Genomic DNA, 23,856 nt, shown 5'->3' with positions numbered 1-23,856 from the left:
AAAAGAGCTGTAGGAATTAGTACGAGGTGCACACAAGCTGGTCTGGGACACTCTCTCTTACCAAAAAAAAAACAATAATGTAGTGACCAATTACTCTAATTTTAACATTGATCACCCATATTCTGTTTCTGTGCTAGCAGAAAATTTCATCCCCAATTCCCCATTCTGCTTCTTGCACTCTTTTCTCGATCGCTTACGTAATCTTGCAACAAACTAGTACATTCAAAATCGATGCCCGTACTGAAGAATCAAAATTAGCATTGTCAAAGACAAGACTTGGACCATAGATTAGGAGATTTTTTTTCCCCGGTAAGTAGCTAAGGAGGAGTTTGTTTGGTACTTGATACGAGTGAACAAGAGTAGACGAAACAATGTGATGAGAATAGAAAAAGGATTTGAAGGGTTTTGGGGGCACATTAGTAATTCTCCTTACCCGGATAAATGGATAATCTAACGGGTGGGATAAACAACCTGGGTGTTAAGAGGCGAACCAAATTAACACCGGATAAGAGCCTTCCCTTCTTAGATTATCCCACCCCACCCCACCCTCATCCCACTCTCTTCTCCCACCTCCAAACAAACCCTTGGAACATCTATAGTCCTAACTCATTTTTTTCCTCAATTTGAGCAAAAACTCAATTTGGGTAGGAGCATCTCCAATGTCAGAACTCAAGTTCTATCCAAAATTTACTACTTTTAAATACCCAATGGCATTAATGTAAATAAGAGAGAGAGGGGGGGAGATCTCATTTATCGTCACCGCATTTTCTTCGTCGCCATCTTTGCTGGAGCATCTCTCTCTCTCAACTTGGATGAACCTATTATCTCGTCCAACACCCCCATTAGAAAACCCTAACCACCACCTCCATTGATAACCGCCGGAATTGGTCACCACCTGAAACCAACGACTAGCACCACCAAAAGTCACCAGCCCCTACCAGAACCAACCAAAAAATAGGAATTGAAAATTTGGATAAAGATTTGGGTCGTCCCTCATTTGGGGATACAAGAGGTAAAACCTGTCTTAAACTAAAAAAATAAAAGGGTAAAACCTAAAGATGGGTGCACATTTGGGTAAGCACTGGAGATGGATTTTTGATGGTTTTACCCAAAAATGGAGTTTAGGTGTTAAAATGGGGAAGGACTGGAGATGGTCTTATGGGATCAGATCATACATATAAGTTTACCTCTGGTTTTATCGGACTTCCTGCTAATTGAGAGTGGCATTGGAATTTAAGGGATTAATTGAGGTGCACGTAACCTAATTATATACTCAAAATATTTATGCCTTGTTTGGATTCAAACATGAAAAAAAATTTCCAACCTAAACAAACACTCATTATCTTTACTTCCAATCATTACCCTCATTATATCTCAAAGCCAGACTACGACCACCGCACATGGGGTGCGGTGATTGTCCATCGCACGGCTATTGGGATCCATTTTGGGCCCCACAAAAATACAAAAAAATATTCATAAATTTTAAAATAATATTTTATGGGACCCTGTAAAAAATCAGCTCCAACAGATATCAGTGGATATGCTTTTTGAATTTATAGGAGCGAAAACTGCAAAACTGAGCAGTTTCGCTCCTATAAATTCAAAAAACATATATCTACCGATATCCATTGAAGCCGATTTTTTACAGGATCTCATAAAATATTATTTCAAAATTTATGAATATTTTTTTGTATTTTTGTGGGGCCCGAAATGAGCCCCAATAGCCGTGCGGTGGAATGCGGTGTATCTAGACTTTCCGTTATATCTCATCTCTTCAATCATTATTCTCATTTCTCTTTTTATTTCTCTCTTTATTTCTCTCCACTCAATACTCATATATTCATCATTACCCTATTTTCTCTCTCCACTCATTACTTAAAAACCAAACCCAAAAATTTTCAAAAACTCATCCAAACAAAGGCATTAATATTTGAATGGGGTTTCTACCGTATATTAGACGATAGTATGAATTCGCAGTACTTTTTATTTTTGTTCATTTCTATTTGTTTGGTAGATGGTCACTTTTCAGGATAAGATGGTCGAACCCGTAAACTACACCACAAACAACTGCTTCACCCACACTTGTGACTTGACTTGTTGCAAGTTGGAAACTACAGACACATATGTCGTCCTCATCTGCCAAAGTTATTATGAGGTTGGTTTGATGAAATTATAAAGTTTTTTTTTTTTTTTTTTTTTTTGGGGACGGAGGAACATCCCAACTACACAACGCAAATCTCCTGAAAAGCTGACACGATCACACCAGTCACGACTTTCCACTCACATTCAGAGTACCCACCCATTCCATTTGTGATAATTTCACCACACTAAAATTATATCCATGATTTGAAACCTATTAGGCTAATGGGTGAGTGAGGGTGGGCCGTAATTGTGCATCATCTTTTATACTCCTTAAGACTTTTTTGGAATATAAAAGTCACATAGTAAAAATCTTTTAATTTCTCCCGGGATTTTATGTGTGCGCCCAAATTTAGTCAACATCCTTTTCATTTCACATTGGCTACACTATGCATGGTGTTCTTCACACCATTTTAAATTGTGTTCACACTAATACATAGGATTAGGCCGAAATAGGGTTGGCAACGGGGTGGTATGGGTGGGGGTGGATACCACTATCCTCTCGTCCCCGATCCACCCGCCCCTACTCATCTCCCATCCCAATCTCCAACGGTAAATTGGGGATCCAACTTTGAAAAAAATTACTACTAATAGCTTCACTACTATGGAAAAGAAAACATAAGCTTCATTAATTACCATATGTTCATTATAGACTAAAGCTAGCATATGAGAAAAAAACTGCAAAATAGAACTTAAAATGAATCAAAAAATCAAAGCGTATATATAGTGTGCACTTATCACATAGTAAACCCCGTGGAAGGTAACTCATTCAAGGGCATCCAAGTGTTATCACCTGTTTTTGGCATGCCGCGGTCATTTCAAGCATGTCGTTATTGGATTGTAAGAAGTCAACAGAAGATTAAAAGGGTTTTGCATAAAACATCAAGAAAGATGTTCGATCTCTTGAATGAGTGTTACACCCCGTCTTTTTTTATTCCTGATAATTATATTTCTACCATTAAAAAAGAGAGAGATGATTTTATGGTTGGGATCCTAATTGATATCTTCTCTCTCCCCGCATAGTATCCGCATAGTATAACTGTTGTCGGCACTATTATAGTATTGGGGTTAAAGTCTAAATGGTTTTAGTATTTATTGTTGTACCGTATTTACATACTTTAGTAAGTGGTCACCTATTACTCCCTCCGTCTCATAATATTTGTCCGGCCCGCAAAACGGAGGCGTAAAAATAATACAATTTTTGTAAGAAAAGTTGAAAAAAAATTCAACAATTTACTAGATCTTGACGAGTTTTTTTAACTTATGAAAAAAATTTGAATTTTTTCTTGAAAAAAATACATTATTTTATAGTCATCGTTTTGCGAACCGGACAAATATTATGGGACAGAGGGAGTATTTAGGAGAGAACATGGGTCAGTTATATTAGACTAGGGCTCCGTTCAGTTGTCAGAAATGTTATACAGGAAAGTTATTCTCAGGAAAAGTCAAGTTAAGTGAAGTAAAGGAAAAAGAAATCTATTTTCCTGTGAGTGTTCATTTGACAAAATTTTTTTGCAGGAAAACTAAAGTTTAGTAGTTCATTTGTTGAGAAAATACACTTTTGAGAATCTTTTTTATTTCTCATGGCTAAAAGTAACTTTGAGAGCTAACACATACCAGAAAATGTATTTTATCTAATACAAAGCCTTAACATAAAGCTTAAAAAATGAAGCTTAAAAAATAAGTAGATGATAACTAAATAAACAAATGTTAAACAACTATGCTTGATTAGTTGCCGATACAAAAACTCATTGATAAACTGATAATTAGTAAGTATAAAACAAAATTAAAGACTAATGACAAGATAAATAAATACTTCAAAAAAAAAACCACTTACGAATTTTTTCCACAACAATTATCTCAGAAAGCACCACAGTAGTCGAAATTGTTGTTACTCACGTAAATTCCAAAGTGCCTTTCTAAGAACCTAATTCGTATTTTGTTAGTATTGGCGTCATTCGCTTTTTTTCTTACCCGCCAATTGTTTTGGCTCCACAATGGAGAAAACTTTTCCGTGACGCAAAATCCTATGCTTTTGGCCGGATCACTTTTGCAAGAAAGTAAATCTTGCAGAAAAACTTAAGAACATATTTCTCATTACTTTCCTAGCAACTAAACACTATAAAAGTTATGAAAAAGTTGATTTTCCCATAATTTCTTGTACTTTCTTGACAATTGAACGGAATCTAGGGTTATATTATAAGAGATCGAATATTGAGAGCAGGCGTTGGGAGAGCCGCAGCAGCTGTGTAAAGGTTCTCGAAGCGTCCTTTGATAATCTTGCTGTCAATCTCAGTTGCGGTATGTATTCACGTTCTTCTTCATTGGTTCCATTAAATTGGAGTATTTCCTTTTGATAGGGAGTTACACATTTTTTTTAGTGTCTTATAATTTACTCGGATGCAGTCTGAGAGAGAGAAAGAGAGATGTGCGATGTATGTGGCGGTGTGGTGGTTTGTGTGTGCTGTGAATGATGACTTTGGTATGAGTTCCATTTTAAATGTTGTGATCAGTGGGGTTTTGGCCGTATTTGGTTCTTGCCATGGCGTTGTTGATGCCATGTCAATGAATGGCAATGGCTCTGGATGTGCTCAGTATATTGGGAGCAAGTTATTAGTTTTGGAACAGGTGTCTAGCCATGGTCTTTCGTTGAGGGAAACAAATTATTGGGTTTGGAGTTAAAAGTTGAATTTATAGCTTTAGGTTTCATCTTTTTAGGTAGTCGTATATTAGATATGTTGATATAGTTGCGATAATATTGTTATATGATTCTCTTTGTTCAGGTTAGCATCTTTTTGCATATTCAAGTTGCATTATGTTTGGACCCAGGTGAGTAGTTAAGTATGTTACGTATTTTCGAAAGTTCCTTGTGTCTCTTAAAAGTATTTCCTTCAGAAATTTATATGAATGTTATTCGGAGACTCAAAACTGTTTATAAGTTGTTCTATAAATTGGCATGCGATGAATTTTTTGAGATCCATTGTTAATATTCTTTTTGGTGAGAATTTGGTGGATATTAATGGGAATATTTATTTCGGAAGTCCATGGAAATTATTCCTTCTCGTGTTGGTGACCCTGGCCATTGGGGAAAAGACCGTGTTAAATCGGTGACCCTAATGCTCAACGGCTTTCTTTCGCCGAATCGTCTTAGGGAAAAGTACCACAGGCTGCCAACCCTGGTGACTCTAAGTTCGATATTGGATCCAATTTTGATGAGATTTATTTTGGCCATGGTACTGTTTGATTGTGGTTCCCCATTATTGATGGAGTTATTGTTGTGATCACCACTAAGAATGTTTATTGGTTAAATCCCTTTATTGATTAATTTATTATTTTGTTGGACACTCTGTATGCCAAATTATGTTTAATGGTAAATTATTTTAATCTCCGTTTTCAACTTTATTTAATATACATACTTGTTATTCACTGAGCTCGTCAGCTGACGGATTTAGTCCAACTTCTCTTTCAGGCAAGTTGGGGAGTTAGGCCACTCAGGCAGTATCTCGAGGATTTCTTTTTATTGACCTCCATAGGATGTCGCATTTAGTATAAAGATTTTAATCATCGCTTCCGCACTTTGTATAGCTTCTGAGTAAAATGGAATTACTATACTTGCTATTTACTGAGCTCGTACGGATTTATTCCAACTTCTCTTTCAGGTAAGTTGGGGAGTTAGGTAAGAACTCTGGCGGTATCTCGGGGATTTCTTTTTATTGACCTCCATAGGATGTTGCATTTAGTATAAAGATTTTAATCATCGCTTCCGCACTTTGTATAGCTTTTGAGTAAAATGGAATTACTATATTGTTGGTGGTAAATTTTTATTGACTGGTTCATGGGATGGTTTTACCCCATGTTCATGATTGAGATTTATTTGGCTTTGGATTTATTTAATATAAAAAAATCATTGTTGTTCGACAACTTATTTTATTCTAGGCTACGTGTTCCATGAGTTGGCCTTGCGGTACACGACCGATTACTTCTCATTTTTTGGGTGTGACAATAAGAAAGTGAAACCGTAACCTAATTAAAAGGCTAAAACTAATATACCGGTATATTAGTATAACATGAATTTTGAGACGGGGCGAGTTCGAGATTGGGACAGACACATATCCACACCATACCCGTCCCCCGGATTTTCTTCAAAAATCATCCCGAATCCCCTGCCGATTTGGGGTGGGATCAGAGCTGGCATCCCCTGTCCTTTGCTATATACATGAAGGGACAGGGATGCTCTTCGCTTTGCTTATGGGACTGGATGGTCCTAATCTATACAAGTCTATTGTGGGAACTTTTCGAACCCACTTCAAATATCATATTTATCAAATATTGACCGATATTGCTGAGAAAAAAAAAAAGCGTGAATCTTCTCCTTGCAGTGCACATCTAGAGATCGAATATTGAATATTTGATCAAGATTCATGTGGATGTCGTCTTCTAATTAAGTTCTACCTGTTATTTATGTTCCTTAATTTAGAAATTTCTTGGTAACCTTTTTGTTTTCTGTGACCTAATAAAGGTGAATTTGGGCTAAGGCGTTGAGAAGTTTTTGAGGCACTTGAAGATTGCGTGGACATTACTACCATGCAATTGGGATTTGGGGGTGTGAACAAAGCATGCTGGAATTTTGGTTTGTCAGTTTCTACTTAGTATGTCCCATTAGAAAGGGACAAAAACTAGGAGTACTTATGAGACTTTTTTATGTGGAAAAAAAGGGTAGTAGTTAGCTGTCAGCTTCTGATCAAAAAAAAAAAAAAGTTAGCTGTCAGCTTCTTTTGTTTTGGTTTCCTACTTACGTTGTTTCCTTATCGACAGTGAAATTTAGCACGATCAGTCAATCGTTCATGCGAGAAACTTATTCACGGCTCACAATTTTTTTACAGCAGCAATCAATCGGAACTCTCTAAAAGTGTTCTCGACCGTCCAGAACACTTTTGGACGGCCGCGATTATCGCCGTAAACAATTATTCACTGCGGATTTTCCCATCTCTTATACTATGTTCCTGACAAATAGCATGCGTGGAGTTAAGGGTAAGGATGATAAATTAAATTCAAATCCATCCACTTAAAAATTGACCCAACCCAACCCAGCCCATTTATTAGTTGGTTTAGAATAGGTCCAACCCATCTAACCTATTTACTAATTGGGCATAATTAGGTCTTAACTGAGTCAACTTAAATGACCCAATAAGTAATGAACTTAACCCAATAAGACTTGAGGCTCACATACTACTGTGAGGTTTGGAGCACTACTAATTGTGGTTTGCTCGAGATGATGAGAGCCGAAGCCAGCAGTACTAACTGTGAGGTTTGGAGCACTACTATATCTTTGACATGAATCTTGAAACATATATATCAACATGAATGAGCTACGGCTCAGAATAAATCCTTATAGCTTCTTTTACAGCCGTTGAACACGCTTATGCGTGAGGGTGAGGTGATTCTAAAAATCGCTCGCAAGTAAAGAACATAAAACTTTAGGAAGGAGTAAACCCTATGTTTCGGGCTTTCGTTATCAGGCCAATCCGCCGGCTGGAGTGATAGAAGAGACGTGTTACATGTGAATCTATCCCGTAATGGACCGGGCTTAAAAGTTGGCAAAAGCCCAACCCAAAATCATGTCTTGTGCCACTGAGCCTTTCAAGTTAACTATGCTATGTGGTTGTCGGAGTTCCTAATATATAATTTTTTTCCAAATGATACAACTAATATAAGAAAGCCTTATTGACAACAAGAAGCCCAACCTAACAACGGAAATGGGATCACTTATGACCTTTAGTAAAATCCAACTAGATTTATACGATCTATATATATATATATACGGGGCGGTTCCGGGGACACCTAAAAAAACACCCCATAGTTCCGGATTAAATTTTGATGATCCGAGCCGCTCAATGTGATCAGAACGTGATTTTAAGGGTACCCGTGAGAAATCAGCAAAAAAAATGACCGGGAAGGACTTGATCCGAACAGTTTCGAACAGTTTTTTATTGAACGGTTCAAATAAAAACTGCTCAAATCAAACCTTTCCCGGTCATTTTTTTTGCTAATTTCTTGCGGGTACCCTTAAAATCACATTCTGCACACATTGAACGGTTCGGATCATAAAAATTTGATCGGGAACTATGAGATTGAGATTATGGGTGTTTTTTTAGGTGTTTTTTTAGGGTGTCCATTGAACCGTTCCGATATATATATAGAGGAATTTTCAAGTGAGGGATCCCTCATTTTTTTTAAATGAGAGACTTTCATTTTCCGATCAAATTTTGAAAATCCAAACCGTCCAATATGTGCAGAACGTAATTTTAAGGGTCCCCGCGAGAAATCAGCAAAAAAAATGACCGGGAAAGGCATCATCCGAGCAATTTTTTTTGAACCGTTCAATGAAAACTGCTCGGATGAAGCCCTTCCTGGTCATTTTTTTTTGCTGATTTCTCACAGGGGACCCTTAAAATCACGTTCTGATAACTTTGAGCGGCTCAAATCATCGAAATTCAATCAGGAAGGGGAGTCCCGTATTTTAATAAAATGAGGGATCCCTCACCGGAACCTAACTCTATATATATATATATCCAACTTGATGTAGATGTCTAAGATGTGGGTCATACTATCCCTCGGCTTCCAAAGATGAAGTTTGGGGTTCGAGTATATGGAAAGACGTCGAACTCCCATTGATTGTTAACCCACTATTTTTTTTTATAATCTCTCGCTGCTGTATATAATGTTGGCAAAAAAAAAGAGAAAAGGGTCAAACTAGATTTTGGGACAAAGATGGTTGGATGGGGTAGAGAGGTTTTCGGCCAATGGTGCCCTAGTTATTTGTAAAGCATTACCACATCGAGGAGGGCAAAATAATGAATTTTTTCTGTATCCCGCAAAGTTAGTTCACATTGAAATAACATGTAAATTTTTATTTACTAACAACTTACTTCAAAATTTTTTTTGATAAGATCTCTTCTTTTAATTTATGAACAAATTGAGTTTTTAATTTTGGTGCAATAAAATTTATCATTATAAATAATAATCATATTATTTTGTTTAAAAATATACATATTTTTGTAGCGGACTTGTAGTATGAAGGGAATAAAATGAAAGAAAAAGGGGAATATAGCTACCAATAGCCACGCAACAATGTTACAGACATCAAGGGAACAAATCTGGACGTTAATGTATATTGAACTATTCGATGCACATGAGTATCAAACTAAAAATATGAAAGCTGCATATATCAAACAAAGCTGCTGATTTTGCCACTCTCTTTTTTGTTAACGTCACTTCCCTGTAACTGTAAGTGTATTTTTAGTGCAAAAATACACTTGCAGAGGAGTGATATTAACAAAAAAGGAGTGGCAAAATCATTTCCCTCAAACATTTCGGAGAACATAAATTCAAGAAATATCAATTCCGTATACTATATACATATGGGAATGACTTCGGTGTCTCCGGTCATTTGGGGACACCGTAACTTTTGACATAACAAAACCATTATGAGCATAACTAAAATCCATTATACACACATATCTGTATCTTTGCACTCCCATCTCTGTGTCATCATTTTCGATAGTCAAATGGAGGAAGGCAAGTTGTAAAATTATCAAATGCACTATGCAAGAGATGAAAGGGACGAAAGCAGTGGAGCAGTTGGTCACATCAGAAGGGGACCAGTTTGGGAACTTTGAAAGTGGCTTCAGGAAAATTATTTGGTTGTATTGGTTGGAGAGTACATCAAATTATTCGAGCGCAATTGTGCTCGGCGTCGTGTCCGGGAGTTGCGTTTCCATGTGTGATTGTGAAGGAATGTAACGTGGGAAACCACATGATTGGATCCATGTGCCTTGAGGGAGCACTTTCCTGTTTTAATCTTTTCGTTTTTGCCAAAGTATACTTTCCATTTTAATCAATCATGCATTTTATTTTATTTTTTGAAAACACACAAGATTTTACTTGATCAATATGATGTTTGACGTAGTCGTCGTTCTTGACGAGATCTAAGTAATGAACAGTTTATATTATCAAAGTGAATTCGGAAAGAGCCACAACGAGATTGGACAAGATCATCAAGTCCCTTTAAGGGTCCGGGGAGGATCTTGTCATTTTTTAATTTTGTTTAAAGACCCGACCGTCACATGGTAGCCACCTGTTAGACCAGCCCTTTCTTTTTTACTGTATTTTTTTATTTTTTTATATTGTACTTCGGAAATTAGTCCATGTCATAGTTTTATTGATAAACCTCAAACCAACTTGCATAGTCTAAAAAAACTTGTATAGTATTCCCCTACAAGGCCCCCGCTGGAGGACGCATCTGGACCGTTCAAAAGTGTTTTGAGCGGTTTGGATTAAAAACGAATTCTTTCAGAAAAAAGTTGACTCTTTCTTGTAAGAGTTTGTTTTCAATCCGAACTATTGATTGTCAAAATAGATGGTTCATATGTGCTTGACAGGGCACTCTACGGAGAGCTGTTTTGCAGCAATCCTAGGTCCAAAGAAAAAGCATCAGTCATGATCTTCGAAGAAAAGAAAAAACCATCAGTCATCGCGAGGACAGGCATGTTAATTTTATAGTACTACCTATTAACTAACTATTAGGGAAACGAAAAGGAAAATGATTTTGTCACTTTTTTTTTGTTAACGTCACTTTTCTGCAAATGTATTTTTACATCAAAAATACATTTGCAGAGGAATAACATTAACAAAAAAAGAAATGACAAAATCAGTAGCCAAACGAAAATGGTCTTAAAAATTTAAAAGTCAAAAAATACTATTAATTAAAATCAAAAGAAACCGACTAATGAGTGGGGGAGAGACAGAGGGACAGAGGCAGGAGTAATTATTCAGTGCTTTCGGGGCATCGCTATGCAGTGTCCAACATCCTTATCCACACACATTTTCATAAGGTCCACACACTTTTTTTTGTTCTTTTAGCAATGGGTCCCGAAAAAATATGTAATGTTGTGAGGTACCACCATCAATTTTTTCCAAACACAGAGAATGTCTACTACTACTACTACTACCAATAGGTATTTCAAATACTTTTTGATGTTCGCAATCTTTTTTTTTTGTTTTTTTTTTTTGTGATGTGAATTTATAATGTTGTTCTTCAAAGTTCAAAGAGTTTAGAACTGAAATGTTGATCTCGTAAATTAGTAACATGCAAAAAAACCAACCAAAAGAACGTGGTTATAAAAAATGAGAGTGCCAAAATCACCTCGAGAATTGCCATACCCACAAAACACCATACCACCCAATCACAACCCACCACCTTCAAACCGCCTCTCTGTTCTCTGTGTATGTGTGTGTTTTTGCAACGTAGATAGGAGCATTTCTCTTTTTCTTTCTCACCTCAAAGCTTCTGTCAATCATAGATACCTTTCTTCTGAGCAAAACCTCCACTTTCCTTTTCCTTTCTCATCACCTTTTAAGCTTCCCTCCTTTTCCTTTTCTTGCTCACTACCCATCGAATAAACCCCGATCCCTCACAGTTCATAACAGAGCCTCCTCTTCTTGGAATTGTTTCTAAAATTAGTAAAACTAATTTTACTCTGCATTATTAAGGAATTTTCTCTGATTTTGAAAGGCTGGGTCTTTTTGAGATTCCTCAAGAGGGGTGGAAATTGACATAAAGTGATTCTGATCATTCCCCTGTTTAAAAACACTTTCTTGGTATAATCCCATTGTAAAAAATCCCACCTCTCTTGCATTTCCTACTTGGGTCCTCTGTGCTGTGAGGTGGGTTTTCCCTTGATTCCATTTATGAGGTGGGAAATGGAAATCCTATCGCCTGCGTCGTACCTTCCAACGTGTAGCTGGTTGACTGAAGAGAGCAGATCAAGCACAAGGTGGACCCCGGCAGAGAACAAGACGTTCGAGAGAGCTCTGGCGGTCTACGACAGGGACACGCCGGACCGGTGGCAGAAGGTGGCGGCGATGATACCGGGGAAGACGGCGAGGGATGTGATGAAACAGTACAAGGAGTTGGAGGATGATGTGAGCAGCATAGAAGCAGGGTTGGTTCCAATTCCTGGGTACTGTGGTTCCCGTTTCACATTGGATTGGGGGGATTGTTATGGGTTTGATGAAGGGTTCAGGCCGCCGTATGACGGAAAGCGATCGGGGGCTGGTAGGGGTTCGGAGCAGGAGAGGAAGAAGGGGGTTCCGTGGACAGAAGAAGAGCACAAGTAAGTTGGATGAGTTTGTGTTGTTGTTGCTGCTTAAACTGTTCTTTTTGTTTGTTTGTTTTATCGTTGAAAATTGGTATTATTGGAATAGTTAGATTAGCACTCGGAATTCCTTTATCTTCTTTCTCCTGACAGAGAAGTGCACGCCTGATGCGATTCAGCCAAAGGCCTGTTGTTTAAATAGTGTAAGCTGGGTCAATTGTCGATCCACAGCCCAGTATTGGAGCTCATATAGAATGGGAAAATGACGGCCAAGAACGTGTTTTGATAATTAATAATCTCCAAAATTGACTTGGAGCTCAGATGAGCTTTAATGAAGCCGATCACGAGCTGCCTGTACTTGAAGTGTAGTAATGGCTATTCCCTTGACTGTTTGAACTGATTCTTTTGATTTCCAAGCTTAGTTTCAGCATTAATTTTGTTGTAATGAGTTCCAACTTAGTTTCAAGCACGTAGCGGTTAACAACTCGGTGTCTCGGGCCTCTTGGCGTACCAATTGTTATGTTGTAGGTTCGAGTACGAGGCTAGTTAATTGTAAACTCCTAGTTATGGCATTGACTTAATTTCTGACACGGGTTTATGGAAAATCCAATGTAGGTTGTTTCTGATGGGTCTTAGAAAGTACGGCAAAGGGGACTGGAGAAACATTTCACGCAATTTTGTGACAACCAGAACGCCGACTCAAGTCGCTAGCCACGCCCAGAAGTACTTCATAAGGCAGGTTTCGGGTGGGAAAGACAAGAGAAGAGCCAGCATTCATGATATTACCACTCTCAGTCTCAACGAGAACGGAGCCCCTTCACCGGATAACAAGAGGCCTCCTTCGCCCCCTGATCGCTCAAATTCTGCTCCAATTTCCGCTACACAGTTCCAGTGGAATAATCAGCTAGACGGTGGACTGGAAATGGCCTTCCGCTCACCAGCACACGGAAATGTGTTTATGTCTCCTTGTGGGATCGACTCGTTTGGGTCGATCAAAATGCAGGCCGAGAATATGCACAGAATCACTATGCCGCGTGAATCTTATGGTCGAAACATGTTTTCTCATATGCAAGCTGGTGATCTCTACCCTCAGGGATGATATTATCACCGGTTGGAAATGCACACATCTTATTTCAGATTAGTTGCAGCTGTTTGTGCTTTCCTTTTTTGTTTTTGTTCTTCGAGCTTATGTGAATACGTTGTTTGGCTCTTGAGATTAAGACCGTAGTATTTGAAGGTAGAGAGAGAGAGGGTTTTTGTGTCTAGATTGGGACTTCAAATTCTTGAATTTGATACCAAAACAAAGACATTCTCATCAGTGTAAATGCTGTGTGTTAAGGGTCCAAGATTTGGCTTCAGGGCACCAGTGTAGACTTTATGCAGCTGCTTCTCTCATTATGTGTGATCAAGAGAGAAAATCAAAAAAAATTCAGCACTTTCCAAGACACAATGTAAGAACTATAAAGCAAATTAAGCAACACATTTGGGCATTCTGTTACGTGCGAGCGACTTGTTGAGACGAATAACATGACTTGTAGATTGTTTTGTCTTACATTCAATTTCGAAATTTCTTTCGGAGCGTAAAAATACGAACAAATCAAAAAAAGAGGGACTGTGACGGACTAGCGGAACTTGCCCGCTAAACAGTAAATTGCTCTTATTGACATGAGGAGTCAAATCTATTGCAAATGAAGTACAAACTTAGTATGTTAGGCAAGATGAGAGCCAGTGGACAATCACTTAACTTAAAAATGGATGAGTCACATGGCATACACTCTCTTTGGGAATTCAATATTCTTCGAGTGCTTGCTTTTCTTTTCTTTTTTCTTTCATTAACCTAATGGTACGTACAGTGGCCTACACTAAAATCGAACAACCAATTAATATTATTCTTCGTTCCTTCGGTGCCTTCTCTGCCATACATTTATAAACGTGTGGTAGAGAATGCAAATTACGCCGTGCCCAATTAAGGCGAGAGCCCGATTAATTATTTGTTGCCAAAAAAATAATCCGAAATTGGAAGTCCCAAACTGTGTGCCTTTCTAAATTCAACTGAATTTTTTTTAATTTTTTATCTCTCTTTGCACTGTTGGACACATGAGTCATGATTTCAATTGGTTGGCTTTTTGTCTAGTGGTGGTGATGGGTTGCTCGGAGCATCAAGTGTTAGGTATCCGAACAATAATAAAAGTGACAAATACTCTAAAGAAACAAACTTCAATTTGTTCCTGCTGCATGGATGCTGTTCCCACCAGATATTCCCAATTTCCCATTGTTATATTCTTATCACCTTCTCATTGGTACTGAACTGCCTTTGGGCAATTGGGTATTATTATATTCAGGAGAAATATTTGGGTGCCCATTGGGTACCACACACGTGTTCCCCCGTCGGCAATTCGGACTGTCCAAACGTGTTTTGGACAATTTGGATTTAAAAAAAAAAGTGGTGGAATAAAGAGAGAGAAGGAATAAATCTAGGTGGTGCAAAACACGTCTCTACATTTAGAGTCCTACCGTATGTAGCAAAGAATTCAAGGCCACATGAGCCACCAAGATCATTCACAGATTTCCAAAAAAAAAAGAAGAAGAAAAAGATCATTCACAGAATAAGCCATATATTTTCTTTACCAAAAGAAGAAGACTTTCGGCAAGCAAGTTGCATGATAAAGCAACCATTCGTGCATTGGAATAGTAGGCAAGCGGTAGGCACCTTTTACTACATCGTTAGTGACGGGAGTTCAAACTTCACCAACAATAAATAACAATATTGACTTTTCCCAAGCCAAAAAACACGCACACAATTCCTCGATCTCTCCCTTTATTCTATTTTTAAGTCCACATATTAACTAGTTACAACCACATGGTACATACAAAACACCAGTGAATCAGAATTTTTGGTTGTCTCCTATTGCAGCCAATGTTTCCGATTATTCTCTGTAAAAGTTGAGGAAGTATGCGTTATGGTAATGCTGTTATTTCTAACCTTATGAGAGAACCGATAACTCTTATTCTTTATTTCGAAAATGGTGGGGGATTGTTGGAGATTTTCAAAATAAAATTGGATTTTAGTTTGGAATTTTTGGAAAGGTACTGAGAGATTTTAGTCACAACTCATGCGAAAAGGTGTAGCAACCTTTCACAAAAATCTCTCAGTACCTTTCCAAAATTTCCAAACTAAAATCCAATTTTATTTTGAAAATCTCCGAACAATCCAGTTGTGTACGCGCCACCAATAGAGAAAGGGAGAGGCGTCTACAAATAATCTGCTTTTTAACAGGAATATGTGAGGACCGAAAGCAGAAGATGCGCTACATCAAACATGAGAGAGAGAGAGAGAGAGAGAGAGAGAGAGAGACGCAGAAACACTAATAATAGGATGAAAATGGGAGGCTTATGCGAAGTATTCTGTGTTAGGACAACAATTGCAGCTGGCCGTTGGCCTCTGTGTTTTTTAGGCTGCCAAAAACGATTTACAAAATAAACAGAAACGGCTTCTCAGTCTCCAGAATTTACACAAAAAAGATGGAACCTTTTATTTTGTGAACACAAACAAGTTGATGGGTACATATTTCAAAACAAGAAATCATATCGAGAAACGAAAACTATTTGAAACAACAACATTAATTTCCAAACAGAGCCTTCAAGCCTTTCTGCAAGCAAGTTGCATGAAAAAGCTAGCACCTTTGTTCTCCACCGCCTTTAATCGTACGTAGTTTATTTGAGTCCGCATCTTGCCTCCTTTCCCTCTCCTATTGCAGCCAATTTGAAATGAAAAGTAATCAGTTAATTACGCATGCAGGATGGTAGTGCTATTATTCTGAACACGAATGCATGCGTAAGCGGCATGCTTTTGTGCGCCGAGTTCATTCTCTAATTTGGTACTACTTCCAAGCCATTTTCTAACAAAGGAAAAAAAAGGGAATCAAGAAAAGTCTTCTAGTGTCCGTATTCAAGTGGATCTGGGGATATGTTTTGAGAATACAAGGACTCAGCGCGACAAGACTATCATGTGTTCCTAGTCATGAGATTCAATAAACCAACTGCATGCCCTTGAGCTTTTCGGAAATCATACTTATCTTAAGACAAGACATGCTTATGCAGCAGATAACTTCCAAAATGATTACCCTCTTGTATATTACAAAGACTTGATGCAGGTGTCGAGCATGGATATGTGTCCGAGTGTGACATTCATTCAATTTCTTTGTGTTGGACACGGGGACGTAACAAATTCTTCATCTTTCACGGGTGTTTCTTTTGTTTTGTATGAGAAATGGCGCTTACAATGTCTTACTACATAGTTCACATAATATGCTTGCCTTTTGAACGTCCAACTTAGGAAACAAATATTGTACCCTCGCTTGAGAGAGAGTGTCCATCACCGGTACTTATTTCGAAGGCTCGATCTAACATATATGACCGTTAACGTAGAATTTCATGAACTTCTATACGGACATGTGGCAATAAGTAAAATGCAAACATTTAGAGTGGAGACTGGATTTTAGAGTTCTAGATTTGGATAATTCATAGCCTATCTCGGCCCTACCTGGTTAAATTGAGGAACTAAAACCTTCATCCAAGCAATGCCTTGTCTGAGCGTAGTCAATTTGAGATCTTCATGTTTTTGCTTGTTAAGCCAAAGCCAAGAGGAAATAAAGGGTCATAGGAGTTCTCCCCATGACGCAGTGGAAGTTGATCGACACTTTTAAACCAAGTTATCGGAAGCCGCCCCTGGAACTCATAATCCCCTAAAATAACGTCTGTGATTCCGGCCCCTTCGCTCCCAGGTAACCAAGCGGCAACAAGAGCATCCACCTTTTCCAAAAGCGATGGCTCTATGACTAAAGGCCTTCCAGAGATGAGAATCGCCAATGTGGGAACTCTGTCAGCAACTGAGCTTACGATTTCAGACCCTCTGAAGGAAATTATGAGGTTTGGATCATCACCACCCCCTTCTGCATATGGAGGTTCACCCACAGCTACAATGGCATAAGAGATATCTTGACCAGCAAAGGTGTCTGGTGAAGGATTTTGCTCGAACACCACTTCCGTTTTGTCTCCAACTGCTTCTTTAACGGCATCCAGAATGGTCGTACCTAAATTGTTGGTGATACCATCAGTCCCATGTGCACAAGGATTACCAATGTGGAAATCGATTGTACATACATGCGAAAATTTGCTGTCTCTAAGTTGTTTTTCCAACAGAATTCTAGCACAAAATCGGTCTGGAGTGCTTGGAACAGAATTAAATAATAAAATTCACACCAAATGGATTACATGAGATTACTTTTCTGTTACTTGAAAAATAAAAAAAACGCTGATCAATATTGAAAAATAAACAGATCAATACTTTGGGTGGTATCACCTTGCCTCTATCACTTGGTTAAGAATGTACTGTTCCATATGTGCAGGTGATGATTTATGTCATTTTTACGTTCGACAGATTTGACTAAGCACATTTCAATAACCTGCAAGCATGGAAGAGAAATGCTTTCTAATTGAACTAGAAACAGGAAGCAACACCACTTAACCTTGAACCACCAATATAGAAACACAACATGCAGGTGGGCAGGACTGAGGAAAGTTTATGCTGCTGCTTTCCACCCTTTTTTTACTTCTTTTTTGCACTTAATAAGATCACCATGACCACTTACTGAAAACGTGTTCATAATCTATCAACCATTTATATTATGACGATAAGGACACTAATCACCATATCTGCCAATAGAAAGCACATACCAATGGTAGTTCTGCCACTGGTCCCAGCCCAAGTAATTGTCCACCCTCCACACTGATATCCAAGATCATCAGCATGAGTTCCGGCAACAAGAATCTTTCTAGGATTCCTATCTAATGGAAGAAATGGTTTCTTTGGATCCTTTCCATTCTTCAGCAGTACCAAGGACTTGCGAACTGCTTCACGTGCTAGTTCTCTGTGCAGCTGGAAAACATTTATGGAGGACAATCTTTAGCTGACAATAAAATCTAGTTGTCTATCAACTAACAGTTTGCAAAATGCCTGAGAATAGAAGGAAATTAAGAAAATTGGATACTGATATAAACATCACAGAAAACCAGGTTACCCTGCCCCATGACCAAAAGACGGAAAATAGCATACGTCTGTTTGAGGTCACTAATCACATAATTCTGCAAGCTTACCTTGCAACCGACTGTGTCTAGCAAAGACCGATCAGCCATGGGATATTCGAATAGACCAGCAACAAATTTCACCCTCAGAATTCTTTCAACAGCATCATCAACCCTGGCCATCGGTATCTCTCCCGATTCAACCAGAGACATTAAATCCGCTAGAAGTACTTCATATTTGAAAGGCACCATTATCTGCATTTTTTGGCGTCAAATCATGATGTATGTGAAGGAGCTCTTAGTATATGCTGAACTAAAGTTTAATCACTACCATATCAACTCCTGCATTGACAGTAGATGAAATGGAAGCACGATAGTTTGAGCCATAAGGATCAGAAAGCCTCTCAAGTGCTTCCCAATCTGAAATCACAAAACCCTGCAGCAGATGTATAAAACTGAGATAGATCTACATGTAATGAACTCTGCTGTAGCAACAATTGCATTAGATGGATGCAGCTAACTGTATTTCATTGTCTGAAAATGTAAGCAAAAACAACTATCTAGAACTAGGAATAGTTGTATTTAAATAATCAAGCAGGTATGTCGTACAGACTTGTAAAATGCAAAATGATGCATGACGGTAATCATTAAAATCAGATGCCAAAAATAGATACTTTGACACGGATAAAACTGAAAGAAAGGGCCACGCATGGATTCTTCTACTTAATACAAATAAGATCTTATTCTTATTTGATAAAGTTAGTTACCTTAAATCCAAGCTTATCTTTCAAAACTTGAGTTAGGAGAAATTGGTGAGAGTGCATTTTGTCGCCATTCCAGCTGGAGTATGATGCCATAACCGTGCACACTCCCTGAGAAATACAGTCCAGATAAGGTGCCATGTGGATCTTCTCCAAATCCTCATAAGACGTTATGGTATTCCCCTCATTTATGCCTTTGTGAGTGCCTCCATCACCAACAAAATGTTTGGCGCATGCAGCAACTTTATTTCTGGTCAAATAAGCCAATCAATGCAATCATCTTCCAATGGGTTTAAGTAAGCAATTCAACACAAACATAAGATATACGATTCGGTCCAAATTGTGAGTGGGCATAGAAGCTGGAACGTGCCAAAAGGGATACTTATTGATGGATATCCAATGATCCGAGAAATAAAAGCAGGTCATCCAAAATTAAATTTCAGCCAAATTTTGAGGAAAAAGTGAGTTGGGAACGTTATTGTGCATCAGTTAAAAACCCCAAGTCTAGATGCCAATGCCTTTTGTAGTTTGTATCAATCTTGCTAAGAAGCCTGTGAAGTGATCTTGAAAACAAAACTGATTTGCTTGAATGATTAGCTAATAACATTAGATTGAAGGGCAACGAGCTGAAACATGGGAGTAGAGTGAATAGAAAGATAACTGATTGATTTTTCAGTACCTTCCAGTAACAAAAGGGTAACCATTTGGATGCCCTTTGGGTGGTTGACCTTGCAAGCCTGATACAATGGAAGTCATCTTTCTAACAATGTCGACATCTTCACTATAACTCTCATAGGTTCTTCCCCATCTGGGATCTCCGGCTACCTGTCAAGATATATGAAATGACTAACTTGATAACTATTATTGATGACAAAAGGAGGTGTTAAAGCATCCAACTCCAAACCAATTGGCAAAGAATGGAGAGCCCACCCAGGCTCATATACTAGTTTTGGAGGAGATAATTAACCAATGTGGGACAAATCCCAACACTCCCCAGCATGTGCGACACCCAACTCGCACGTGGAGAGGTAAACAAAGGAACCATAACACTTGGATCACAACAAACAATTGTGCACTTATGACACAAATAAGGGGGAATAAATTCTACGAAGCCCTAGCTTTGATACCATGTTAAAGCATCCAACTCCAAACCATTTGGCAAAGAGTGGAGAGGCTGCCCAGGCCCATATACTAGTTTTGGAGGAGATAATTAACCAAGGTGGGACAAATTCCAAGAGGAGGTATTGAACAAAAACTACAAGAAAAATAACAAATAATTTTCCCATGACAGCATAATCATTTAGCCCATAAAAGCTTTTTGAATGTAGTCTGATTCCATCTAATTCACAGGATTTTGTGTTATGATTCCTACAGAACTCACAAGTTTAATGTTAAATCGATAATTCTTCCTAAGAATCAGTTCAGGTGAAACCTTCATATTCCATGTAATGGGTGGTAAATATCTTCACCAAATGGCCTGAACTCCTATCTACTGGCATTCACATGGTTAGGGCAGCAATAAATCTTATGGAGGACTACATCACAACACGAGATCTGACGTAATCTTAAATGTCATATAGTAGGCACTAAGCACACATACACATGTAAAGTGTTCGCATGGTATAGTCAACGAAGCAACTGATAAGACACTGCAGTATCTTATTGCGTTCGTATTTAATAAAATTTACTTAACAATCCATGATAAAAGCATCAACGAGTTGCTGATAAGACATTGTCGGACTCAAACAATTCCCACATTAAACCCAGCATAGTGCATTAGGCCATCAAATCTGGACATACAAAACATTAGTGTTAAGACTTGACTTCCATAAATGCCTATGAAATTTTACATAACCTACATGGGATCCCAACGAAAATTTTTCAATTACTGTAATATTTTTTGAGGGACTAAATAGCGTCATCTTTAAAATTTGGAATATATGTAGATTAAGTCACTTCAGGTGAAAATACAAACATGCAAAAAGCCAGTATATTTTCTATAATTAGCTAGATACCATATCATTCCTCTGAACCAAGTCTTCTAAAGCTTATGACCTGGATGTGTGCATTAGGTTTCTTCACAGAGTTTTGCCCTGTCCACGTATGGAATCTCAAGTTCTGCAATAACCTAACTTTCACCAGAAATTGAGGACTAGAAATTAAGTCTACCATTTCAACTTGAACACATGTTACAAGCCAGCACAAACTCGTTTTTTTTTTTTTTTATCGGCAAAACCAGCACAAACTCATTAACTTTCGGAAAGATTGATCTATGGGCTTGAACATAAAGTTGGAAATTGCATTATTTTGTGATTTACTATTTGCTACTCACAGCAAACAACTGAACAGTTTCCTCTACCAAGGTTCATTTTACAATTACTAACTTATCTGCCTATCGGGAGTAATCAGTACTTGCGTCAGTGTAACCAAATTGAAACAAATTAAAGGCAAAATGATAATCAAGAGGAGTCACACCCAAGAAATTAGAACCACTTACAGCAACACAGGGAGCAAAATCATAGTGAATGCCACTAGCCCTAACTTCAAGAGCCGTTGCCACACCAATTTTATACGCCAAATCTGCATCTCTGTTACACATTCTTCAACAGATTAGCGTCTTGTATCAATAATGTTTTGAACGATCCTAACAAACACTAAGGGATACAATGGCAGACAATCAAATATATATACACACACAATCACCCAATACCACCGCTGACATGGTTCACCCATTGTGAGCATGTTTGTGATAGGTTCCCAATTAGTGTGCCACACTCCGATCCACAAACATTCGACTCTTTTTTTTTACTTTTGAATATCTTAGGATGACTGGACCAGCTTATGTGCACATCGACTCATCCTTGCCATCTTCTGTGTCCTAAACCATCAATGACAAGTAAACTAGTAAAGGGTATAATGAACAAACCTAGTGGCTCCAAGGCCGATGTTTTGAGGAAATATGGTAGCACCATAGACATTGTTGTTTCCATGAACAGCGTCAATCCCATACATAATCGGAATTCCAAGCCGAGTCTCAAGTGCTGCCTTCTGGTATCCATCCACCATGTCCGCCCAATCTGACGACAGTGCCTTCTCGAACGGGATACTTCCACCACCACTCAGTACACTCCCTGTGCAAATATACTCAACAAAAGCAGCACATATACTATCCGATCAACTTCTGAATTCTGAAATTTATCGTCAAGAAAGTTGTACTTTGTGAATTGATCTCGGTCCTATCCATCCCGCTAATCTCATAAAGATTCTTGATCGGAGTGAGGTGAGCTCACAGCCCACCAACTCAATCATCAATTACAAAATTTTGCACTTGCAGTTTTTGTTTACACATTAACTGCATAAAGAGCACTCTTCTATCTACACTTATTTAATGCCCTGTCTCCATCTTCTTGTATATATATTTTTTGTTTTGGTCAAGCGGAATTGCGGAAATATTCTTCATGTATATATGTGTACTCCCTTTGTATGTTATTTTGATAACTCAGGTGCTTGGACCAACTTATGCGCATCTCGACTCAGACCCTTCTACGTTACAATGTAATTGCAAATCGCAATCAAGATGAATTCCATTCTGTTTCATCCTTAGTCACTAAGACCAGGTTTGCGCCTTTCTCTTTTGCATTATTTGACATAATATGAATTGCACTCGCAGTGCCTGTGCCCGGCATCTAGTAAATACATGCTTACATCGTAGATATATTGGTAACCAAGGAGTTGGCCAGCGAACTTAAGATTTTGCTCTCTCCTCCTAGTTTCAGGTTTGAAACCAATTTTTATGGGCCCTGCTAATTGGCAATGGAATTGGTAAATTAATCGAGATGCTCCTAAATTGGTCTAGACATACATAGTTAGATACTATGTTGGAGAGGGAGAGGGAGAGAGAGACCGACCGATGAAGAATTTGTGGACGACGGAAGGAGTAGCGACTGTTCGGTCGATCTGAGTCATCTGGCCAATCTTCTCTTCCACGGTCATTCGAGAGATCAAATCTTTGATTCTAGCCTCCACGGGCTCGTTACGATTCTTGTAAATGCATGAATTCTCCATGCCTTGTTCCAGTTCCCCGGCCATTTTTGTGGGATTTTTTTTACCAATAAAAAACCACTGGACTTGGACCAACAGTCGTCTCTGTAACCTCAGATGATCACAGGAGGCGGAGGACCCGAGCTTGCGTCTCTCGTTTATATAAACAGCGGGAGAAAATGAAAGGGACGTTGTGGGACCCAGTTTTAAATTACTGTTTTTCTGTTTGGAGTTTAGTTGCTGCCGACGGTGTACCTGATCTGATGATGTTCCTTTCGGGTTTCCTTTCACTCCACCCAACGTACCAATTATGGGGTAAATTAATTATTAAACTATATAGTCCTAAAATTATCCTTATTTTTTTTTAATTTAATAAAAAACAAAAGATTCGGCTCCTGTCCCTCTCATGGGAGGAAATTGGGCTTCGGCTTTTTAGAGTTTCTTTGGGCCGAATGCGATAACTGGCGAATGAGATAAAAATTATGTTGATTGGACAATGTTGGAGAGAGAAAGAGAGGGCACATTGGTGTGACTGGAATTTGTCGCGAAACTAACAAAAATGCATCGTGGGACTGACACCATCCTACCAAGAATGGTGAAGCAGTAAAGATACAGGATAAGGTTTCCGACTATCAAAAAGTTTTCAGCCACACGAGGCAACCATAGTGGAGCCA

The 23,856-nt window shown here is 38.4% G+C and overlaps 2 protein-coding genes across 7 annotated transcripts; one reads left to right on the top strand and one right to left on the bottom strand.

Annotated features, from left to right (window-relative positions):
• The first annotated feature begins 11,263 nt into the window (after nt 1-11,263).
• LOC131314354 (transcription factor DIVARICATA-like) lies at nt 11,264-13,654 on the top strand. The gene is made up of 2 exons (XM_058342930.1): nt 11,264-12,314; nt 12,912-13,654. Exons 1-2 carry the CDS (start codon nt 11,890-11,892, stop codon nt 13,393-13,395), a joined length of 909 nt encoding a protein of 302 aa, XP_058198913.1. The 5' UTR covers nt 11,264-11,889; the 3' UTR covers nt 13,396-13,654.
• Nucleotides 13,655-14,934: 1,280 nt separating this feature from the next.
• Nucleotides 14,935-23,330, bottom strand: LOC131314347 (uncharacterized). 6 transcript variants are annotated; one of them, XR_009196341.1, is made up of 11 exons: nt 23,050-23,330; nt 22,068-22,272; nt 21,639-21,729; nt 19,821-19,966; nt 19,148-19,391; nt 18,712-18,816; nt 18,453-18,635; nt 18,033-18,234; nt 16,858-17,389; nt 15,977-16,042; nt 14,935-14,967 (listed from the first exon to the last, which is right to left on the bottom strand). XR_009196341.1 is itself a non-coding variant. In XM_058342919.1 (10 exons), exons 1-9 carry the CDS (start codon nt 23,228-23,230, stop codon nt 16,896-16,898), a joined length of 1,851 nt encoding a protein of 616 aa, XP_058198902.1. In that variant the 5' UTR covers nt 23,231-23,330; the 3' UTR covers nt 15,671-16,042; nt 16,858-16,895. The 6 variants fall into 6 exon arrangements, 1 of the variants encoding a protein (XP_058198902.1); XR_009196340.1 differs by lacking the exon at nt 14,935-14,967 and having other exon boundaries at nt 15,671-16,045; nt 16,840-17,389; XM_058342919.1 differs by lacking the exon at nt 14,935-14,967 and having other exon boundaries at nt 15,671-16,042.
• Between the last annotated feature and the right edge of the window lie 526 nt (nt 23,331-23,856).

The sequence above is a fragment of the Rhododendron vialii genome, chromosome 13a (genome assembly GCF_030253575.1).
Source record: "Rhododendron vialii isolate Sample 1 chromosome 13a, ASM3025357v1".
Lineage (NCBI taxonomy): Eukaryota > Viridiplantae > Streptophyta > Magnoliopsida > Ericales > Ericaceae > Rhododendron > Rhododendron vialii.
This window is presented reverse-complemented; position numbering and strand designations above follow the sequence as displayed.